This window comes from Cornus florida, unplaced genomic scaffold, assembly GCF_030987335.1.
Source record: "Cornus florida cultivar Cherokee Brave unplaced genomic scaffold, ASM3098733v1 CherokeeBrave_3.0.0_Hap2_Chr02, whole genome shotgun sequence".
Lineage (NCBI taxonomy): Eukaryota > Viridiplantae > Streptophyta > Magnoliopsida > Cornales > Cornaceae > Cornus > Cornus florida.
This window is the reverse complement of record NW_026775572.1, coordinates 54,748,019-54,757,488: the sequence shown is the minus strand read 5'-3', so window position 1 is coordinate 54,757,488 and position 9,470 is coordinate 54,748,019. Positions and strand designations below refer to the sequence as shown.

Here is a 9,470-nt window from a genome sequence, read left to right as displayed (position 1 = left end):
TACATACCTATCCTCTTTGTTGTCTTAGGCGTAGAGGAATCACATCAATTCATTCCAATTTTAATGGTTGAACTATACTACGATGCCAAAATTGTAAGGAAGGTCACGCGAAAAAATAGCCGGATACTAGGATGATAGAAAAAATTAACACCTCTCATTCTTATTACTTTTTCAATATGAAGAAAAAAAATAAAATAAAAATCGTCTTATTCAAAATGCTTTCACATCTTCCTAACCCGAAATGGCTGAAAGATTTCTTTTTTTTTTTTTGCCTCCAGGAACAAATCCAGTGGAGACAGGTATGTTCGTAATGCCGTGTCTAATGAAACTAGGAAGTGCGTGGGGATAATAAGAGAACATGGACTAGGAAGCTATCCACAGAGTACAAAGGCAATTTCTGGAACATCAAAGACTAATTAAAAACCTCTGTTTTTATTAAGATGAAAACTCGGGACTCTCTAAACAAAAGGCACACACTAAAATTCCTCCGAAAAAAAAAAAAAAAAAAACTAGTTGAAGAAACTCTCCTTATTCAACTTCATAGTACACTCCAGCTCAACAGAAACTAAGAACTAGTTGTTACTTTGCTTTGAGGAGGAACTTCTTGTACCAGTAAGCAGAGTGCTTAGGATATCTCTTCAAACCATTTTTGTAATCTACAAAAGCCAAGCCAAACCGAACCGTGTAACCCGCATCCCATTCGAAGTCGTCCATAAATGACCACACAAAGTGTCCCTTCACATTTGCTCCTTCCCTGCAAAAATGCCTCTACATTCAGTCCCCTACCATATATTAAGTTAAAATATGTGCTTAAGTATATATGCTTCATCAAAACATTCGATTAATATTGGTGTTTTCTAGGGTCATAATGTGTGTAATTCAAAAACAGTTTTTCTGGAGTATCCAAGGGAAGTCGGATCCTCTGCTGTATTGAACTGGACGGTAAGAATCATTCATACTTGTGGTAGTCCCACACTTGTGAATGATCCTGGCTGTTCTTGCAGCACCGTGCTATAACAACAGAGTCCAGTGTGTGGTGAAGTATTTAATATCTTGATAATTTCTTGTGGTTGGATTATAGGTACTAAAAAAAAACCCACTCAATAGCTTTTTGGAGATTCCATAGATGTCCTTGCATGTATATAATCCGTAAATTGTCCTTGAGGGCCTCTTGTAATGTCAATGTACTATTATCTTGATCAGCCATTCCTGCAAATTAATAATGAAAACATATAAGTATAGTTGTTTGAACTTTGAAATATGATGAAACATTTATATAATTAATAAGCTGTTAAAATTTTACCATTCTCAGTGATGAAAATAGGTGGATTCTTGTACTTTTTCATGATGTAGAGCATAAGAAGTCTGATTCCCTTGGGACAAACACAGAGCCAATCCAATGCAGTCTACAAAAGGAGTAGAATTTAGCTATAGTAAGTTTTGTGTGAACCATAAGTTGTCTTGCAATTGGGATGCTTATTTGAGGACACTAAGGCATGTGGATGAGTTGCAAGTGAATGACATTTACAAGTAGGAAAACGAATTTTAGGTTAAAGTTATGTATGCAAAATATTAACCTTTCATTTTTTTTTTTTTTATTCTTTTATATATTTGGTAAATATAACCAATAAAAAATCATAAATCAAGTAATTCACTTTAACAATTCGATCTTAGAGAATAGGAGAGTACCGTTTGACCAATAGGAACTCCGTCTTTTTCCGCTGTACCAACAAATGGAAGACATGAGTTTTCTAGTTTTGAGTAAAAATCCCATAATAATGATAAAGAAAATAATAAACATCACATTTTATTATTATTATTATTATTGTTTGTGATACTTCTCTCAAATGAAAGAGTAAGTGATATATTTTTGTGAGTAAGTAATGAGTTTTGATGGTATAAGTTTTGCTCTACAAATAAAAAATTGGGTATTCGAGTTGAGTCTTGAACTTACTAGTAAGCTCGACATGACTATCAGTTGAGTAGCTGAGGTTGACATTATTGACAGAGACAGAAATAGATGCATACTGTGAAGTATAATAATTCATGCCTAAGAAATCCATTGACCCTGCTACCATCTTTGATTGTGCGGGAGAGAATTTGGGAAGTCTATGCCCCACGATAGCTCTCATGCTCGGTGGATAATCACCATATGTGAGTGGATGCAGAAACCTACACATATCATACGTATCGGATGTATTATTTTTACGTATTTAATTTTTTTAAAAAAAAAAACTGAACCTAACAGACCTTAATTATCTCGTGGATAGAAATTTAGTACTTACCATCCTAACATGAAATCAAGGCCTCTATAAGCGGCCTTGATACCTGCTACTGTTTTGACTTTTGGCACGATCCAGTGGGATGCTAACGTGATCCCAATTTCTCCATTTTGATCTTTCTGCGTGCACGCACACATATATTTATATTCAAAATTGATGCAAAATTCACTGTAATAATTGTCCATATGAGTAAAATAACTCCATTTTAATTTGCACAAAGTAATGTTATAGGATTTTGTCATAATCATCTTAGACATGAAATAATGTTTCATTGCATTTTCTTATATATACAGTAATAAACACTAACCTTGTATTTTTCCCTATACAATTTCACAGCAGCTGCATGAGCAAGAAGTTGATTGTGAGCTACAATGTATGGTTCCGTCGCAGAATTTCCGGCCGTGCAATTTCCGGCATAGCTAGAACATCGACCGGGCGCTTGTGTCCCGATTGTGTACCCATTTGTGCTAAAGGATATTGGTTCATTCATAGTGATCCAATACTTCACTCGATCACCAAATTCTTTGAAGCAAATATCCACGTAGTCTCGAAAATCATTTCTGATTAGAACATATTTAAAACGGTTCTCATTAAACAATGTGACATAATTATGACCTTTGAAAAAAAAAAATTTGTGACATAATAATGCGGTGTGCAATATTTGAGAATTTGATAATTAGAAAATATATTTGCCATCTGATTTGAGAGAAAATTGTTTAATGGTCCGAGATCATGTGACCTCAGTCAATTACACTGTCACGCAACTAAATGTATCAATCTTATTTAATTTTTTTATTTTATAACAGTTTGTGATAAGTCGAGATCAAGTGATGTAAGATCATTTAATAATTTCTGTAGATGTGAATCAACCCTATCGCTTACAAGAAGCCTGTGGGCTCCAAAAGCTACTGTCTAACTTACAAGAAGCCTGTGGGCTCCAAAAGCTACTGTCTTTGATAATTAAATGTATAACTTACACGATGTTAGTGTGCAACATTCCACCATATTCATCTTCTAGGGCTTGTGGTATATCCCAATGCAAAAGAGTAACAAATGGCTTTAAACCTGTGCTTGATGTAGCAGCAATTTAGAGCAAGAAAAATCATAATAGCAAAGATGAGAGAAGAGTTATAAAAATTTGATTGAAAATGACATAAAACTGACATATTTATTTATGTATCATTTTGTGATTGGTCCGAAACTATCCGAACTATGTAATAATCTTTATTGAGAGAGGGTAATCACCTTTGGATTCGAGTTCGTCGAAGACACTGTTATAGAATTTGATACCTTCTTGATTAATTCCTCTACTAACCTTCCCACCTGCAAAATATATATATATATATATATTTTTTTTGAAAAAAAGAAATATTCAATAATGATGGAATTGATTATTATGTGATCAAATAGGGAGAAAATTGGTGATCTTACGTGGTAATATTCTGGGCCAAGAGATGGACAATCTCATAGCATCCATACCAAGATCCTTCAGAAAATGTATGTCCTCCTACAACATTTTCCAGTCATTTTTTATTTTTTACACATGAAAATATAGTAGCAATCACATCAAAATGATTTATCTAGGGTGAATTTCAAAAAATCCCCTAGCATTATGTGATCTGCCCAATTATAATTGACGAATTGCATAAAACTCCCTTAATTTGGTAGGGGTATTTTGGGTAATATGTCAAAAAGTAACCCCTCTGTTAGTTGAGGAATTTCTCGTCAAAAAATTTAAAATGGACATTATTGCAAAACGTTACAAGTTAGAAACCCTAAGGTTGTAATAAAACAACGGACAACAATTTTATTCCATCATTCGATCATACCTTATAACGATGATAAAAATCAATGGCTACATCTCCGGTAGAGTGATCCCAAATTTTTTCTGCCATGGTACAAACATTGAAAAATCATGACAAGAGGAAAATAACAATCATTAAAGACTAAAGAAACTAAGAAATTTTTGTATGGTCTCTTAGGTGGATCAGAATCGATTTCATATAAACTTATTTACTGTGATATTTAATACAATTTAGATGGTTTGAAATTAGTGGAATTAACTCTTTCAGATTTCATGCCTTTTTGTCATATTTATTATCTCATTAGAATTAGCTCCACTTTAAGGCAGGCCCATTAATAAGTTAGGACTGGGCCGGTTGGGCGATTGACTTGTTAATGGGCTGGGCCTAATCTAATACTTGCCCAAAAATAAAAAAATTGAGCCTAATTGGACCAAGTTTAAATTAAATTATAATTCCACACTAATGTTGATGTTTTAAGTATTTTATTTTTGATATACAAATTGATGCAAAAGAGTGCATAAGTATATTTAAAATATATATGTGTCATATTATATAATAGTTTTTTAAAAAAAAGAACTGATAATTACTACAAAATTTAAGCAAAGTAGAAAAGGAAAATTAAAAAGTCATTAAATCAAGAATATGTTTGGTCTTTCTAAAAGATTTTACCCTTTTGCTAAGTGGTTCTTTGTGTAGAATACTAATTAGCGTCTGCATCATCTGTAATAGTGGGTCCTTGTTGTTTCCAACACTATATTTTTTTTTTGGTTAAAATTGTTTCCAACACTATTATTTTTTAGTTCCAGTTGTTTTTTATTTGAGAAGGAAAGTTGTTGAAATATGGTTCTAATCGCATTATCGGTCGCATGGTAACGGACTCGAACGAATATCGATATAAATCAACTTAAACGATCGACCAACTTAATCGATCGATTCACATATATATATATATATATATATATATATATATATATGTAACGGAGTCTAATCTTTAAAAAATAATTATGAATCAATCGATGCAGTATACCATAGTTGAAACTATAAAAATAAAAATCAAATTATATATTGCTTATCCTTTTTGTTGGTAAAGAAAAGTCTTAGCTGTCCAAAATTGAAAGCATAAGACAATAAAAAGGTCTTGGTCACATGCAAAGCCAATAAATAGCTGACAATTGACAACTGTATTTTGGTTCATTGTGGGTCCAGATAAATGAAAACTATGAAATGTGACACACAAAAGAAGAAGAAAAAAATCATAATATATTAATAATAACAAAAAAAATCAAATGTCATTCAACCAGAAGGGAGTACTCCCATTACTTCTCTTTATCCATCCCATTCCCCAATAAAGATAGGGAAGAAAGGATCTCGGCTAATGACGCGATTGGTTGATTTTAGAATCATTTAATAATTTTTTTTTTAAGTGCTTATTCTAGATTTTATTGTTGAAAAAAAAAAAAAAAGTGTTTTGATTGTGATTCTATTTGTTTCAGGATAGAGAAATGAAAGAAAAGATATCTAGAATTAGGACAATTATTGTATGAGATCATCTACGAAGATGAATCAACAATGCAGTGTGTATAACTATTCGTATATTACTATATGAAGCATTATATAAAGCATTGTTTGATGATTTGAATTTTTTCTTCTTTCTTTTTAGAAATATAAGTGGATGGAAGAGAAATTTACTGTGAAATATTACATAATAAATATCATATCAACCACTACAACTCAAGGGTTAACAGTAAAGTCATTACAAATGTTTGATAATTCGTGAGCATATAAAAAACAAGCAAAAATAATGGCTTCCAATGAAGAAGCTCTACCATTACAAGTTGTCAAAAAAAAGTGTTGACTATTTGAATTAAAGTTCAGAGATATTTTCAAATTTGAACTTGGATTTTATTTTTTTGATTCCAAAATAGTAGTAATTAAAAAAAATCATCTCTTGATGAGTAAAATTTAATAAATTTGAATTTTTATACTAAATATCTTTTATAAGGCCAAGAAACAATGCTAAACATGTCTATTGTAATTATTTGAATTTTCATAGACGAATAACGACGCTAAATGAGTTTAATGTAATTATCGAAAAACATGTGTATCACATCAGCTCACGTCCTCAATTATTGATAAATTAATCACGTGATAATATTATGAAAGTCCTATCATTGAAGCAAGTTCAAATAGTAGTTATTTTAATAATTTCATCATAAGCAGATCTATCATATGTGTTATGTCCTAGGAGGGAGAGAATAATAAAAAAGACGTATGTCATGAAAAAAATACTCTGAGAGTATCGTACTCTTAATTCTCTCAACTGTTAGATGTGATGGTGAAATTCACTTAACGGATGAACTAACATGAGAAAGTATGTACCCCATATATTGTAGAACTTCTACCGTGACACGAAATAAATATTATATTTAAATTTCCCATGTGGCAATACTCCACCACCTATGAAGTGACACCTTAACAGATAACAATGACCATTGCTAGCTAGAACGTTCCCATTTTCACATTTCACTTTCAGAGATCATGGATTGTGCAATAATTTTCGTCACCCAAAATCAATGCAAAACACAATTGTACAAACATGACTTTCACTTCTCATTTTCAATATCTCAGTTGCCAAAAAACACATTTTATGGGACTTTTCAAGAGTGTCACATTGAAATGAATTTCATATGCTCTACTTTTTTTTTTTTTTTTGACTAATTATGTGGTTAATTTGTAAGTTACTATTATGAGCTGATCACTATTTTTATATTAATCATAAAAATATTTTTAAGAAAAAAATAAATAAATAACTTAACATTTTATCACTAACAAAAAAAAAAAAAAAAAAAAAAAAAAAAAAAAAAAAGGGAACATCTCAGAAAACACATCCACTCATCTTCGGCTAAACCATTCGGTCTCAAAAACATTTTCCTAAAACTGATAATATGCTTGTATGTTTCCTGAAGCATTAATTTTTTCTTTAAAATGTTTTATGAAGTATAAATTTTTACAAAGTCATATCAGGTACACTACATTTAAAGAATTATGGACCACCTTCTTTTTATTTTTATTGTTTTGAAAAGTTAAAGTAACACGTCTATTATTCATAATATGTCATTGGTGGGACTTGAAACTTTAAATCTCTCTTTTTTGGAGAAGAGAGATTATATATTATTGGGGATAAAGACCATTTGAAAAAAAAAGTATATACTCCTATAACATCATATCACGAAGCGAAGAAATTATTACATGATCGATAGCCTTGTCATCGACCGAGTCTGCAAGGTGTGGGACCCTATCACTTTGGCTCTATATTAAAGAAAAAACAACGACTCAACAGTGATTGTACACTACATGCAGTTGAGGTCATTTATATCATGTACATTTTCTGACTCCATGTTAAGCTGAAAACAATGACCCAAAAATGCTTGATTCTAAATAATTTTAACTTTCACTTTTTACTTTTTGATTTTTGATTTTTCACAAGTTTCTTTTAATAACACTTAGTTTACTTCTTATTTCAAGTACATTGCTCAGGATTCTTCCCCTTCTTAAAATCAATCTTTTTTTTGCTGAAAAAAAAAAAGAAAAAAAAAAAGAAGAAGAAAAGAATCATAGGATCTACCTATTTTTAATTGGTTTTTGAATATTCCCCTAAAATATCAATAGATGCCATGACCTAACATGAAATTATCAAATAAGGCTATATATTAAGGGTACATTAGCTGTGAATGAAAATGATGTGGCATAAGTGGTGGTATCATATAATTGACTATTGGACCACTTCATTACAGTGGTCCTTCCCCAGTATGTATTAATTAATTAATAAATAAATAAATTGTTTTTCATAAAACTTCCCTAAACTACATGTATATATTGTCCCATATTACCCCCATCAATGAACTGTTGAATTAACAAAACAATTGACAGCGGTATTGTTTTTTTTTTTTTTTTTTTTTTTTTTTTTTTTTTTTTTTCTAACTCCAATTTTAATAACTTAGGTATTTATTTCACCAAAAAATTAGTACATAGGGCAGTAATTAAGAAAAAATCGTATAACATAGGGTCTTTTGTGAAATTATCTTTTTCCATTTGCATGTCAAGTGTCAACCTATGAAGCACGAATATTCTGACAAGCAGGATATGCTCATATTGTGTTCGTGTAATATATCAATAATTTTTTAATATATGTAATACGTATCTAATACCACATAAAAATATTCATAATTTTTTTTTTTTTTTTTTCCCTTTAAAGGAGTATTTGCTACTTCTCAAATATTTTAGTCATGCGACTAATGTTTCTCATATATTCCTTGACATATAAACAAGTCTTCAATATTATAATTACCGAAGAAAAAAGTCTTCAATATTAAAGTATATAATTGTTAGAAAAAAAAGGGTCGAATTTTTCAACTACTCTAGTATCATAGTATAATTGTTACCAAAAAAAAAAAATTCTTCCATTTTTTTTAAAAATAATAATAATAAGTTGTGCGATGTAATGAGAATTGTCGTGGCTAATTTTTGTCCAACATTTATGTTCATGTAATGTTACTCTCACTCTCTCAAGTCTCAACTTGTTTGCTATAATTTTTGCAAGGAAACATTATTAAGAAAATGTATAACATGACAAAGTATTATTATTTTTTAAATATATATGTAGATGCATATAAATTTTAATCAACATATCTACATTAATATAATATAAATACATATATATTTTCGTTCCTTGTCGTATAGGTATTTTTTAAATTTTGGTCTATCACTGGTTAAATGTCATTGATCTCTGTGCCCTCAACCGTCAACCGTCAACTCTCTTGTCCCCATAGTATAGTAATGTGTTAAATTAGTGTTTTCCATCTCTGAACAAGTCCTTTCCATTCAAGATTTGGTGAAACAAAACACACACACACACACACACCACACACAACACACACAGATCTAGGGAGAGATAAGAACCAGGATGTTGCTTAGCGAAAGTATCCCATATACTAGCACCCTTGCCTCCTTTATATGCTGCTCCTTCAATCTATTAAGCAGACAAGAAAATAATGAGAACAAATAAATACACACACACACAAACATGTACATACATACATACATACATATATATATATATATATATATAGCTAGCAATGCAAATGAGTACGTGTATAGTTAAGTACTGCATGTATTAATCTAAGAAACTGAATGTATATACGTACTTGGTAGGCTGCTGTTGCAGCACCGAATACGAAAGAAGCCGGAAAAGTACTCCGGTTAAACGGAGCTGAGATGTGTTTCGGTTTTACACTACCGGCACATCGATGGAAGGAAAGAAGAAGGAAAAAGAGATTTAAAAGGAAGAAACCTCTGCTAGCCATTGCTAGGTTTGATGCTCATT

General features: G+C 31.0%; 1 protein-coding gene across 1 annotated transcript; it reads right to left on the bottom strand.

The window, feature by feature from the left end:
• Window positions 1–413: 413 nt before the first annotated feature.
• On the bottom strand, window positions 414–9,470 carry LOC132295014 (beta-glucosidase 12-like). Its single transcript, XM_059793085.1, has 13 exons — window positions 9,292–9,470; window positions 9,047–9,116; window positions 4,112–4,170; window positions 3,714–3,789; window positions 3,528–3,605; window positions 3,260–3,347; window positions 2,590–2,842; window positions 2,286–2,401; window positions 1,955–2,172; window positions 1,690–1,721; window positions 1,304–1,406; window positions 1,101–1,209; window positions 414–754 (listed from the first exon to the last, which is right to left on the bottom strand). Exons 1-13 carry the CDS (start codon window positions 9,448–9,450, stop codon window positions 580–582), a joined length of 1,536 nt encoding a protein of 511 aa, XP_059649068.1. The 5' UTR covers window positions 9,451–9,470; the 3' UTR covers window positions 414–579.

Coding starts and splice junctions, on each gene's coding strand:
- LOC132295014 (XM_059793085.1), bottom strand. CDS start 9,450: ATGGCTAGCAGAGGTTTCTTCCTTTTAAATCTCTTTTTCCTTCTTCTT. Junction 2,402..2,589: donor TGTATAGGGAAAAATACAAG/GTTAGTGTTTAT, acceptor GCGTGCACGCAG/AAAGATCAAAATGGAGAAAT. Junction 755..1,100: donor AATCTCCAAAAAGCTATTGA/GTGGGTTTTTTT, acceptor GCATTTTTGCAG/GGAAGGAGCAAATGTGAAGG.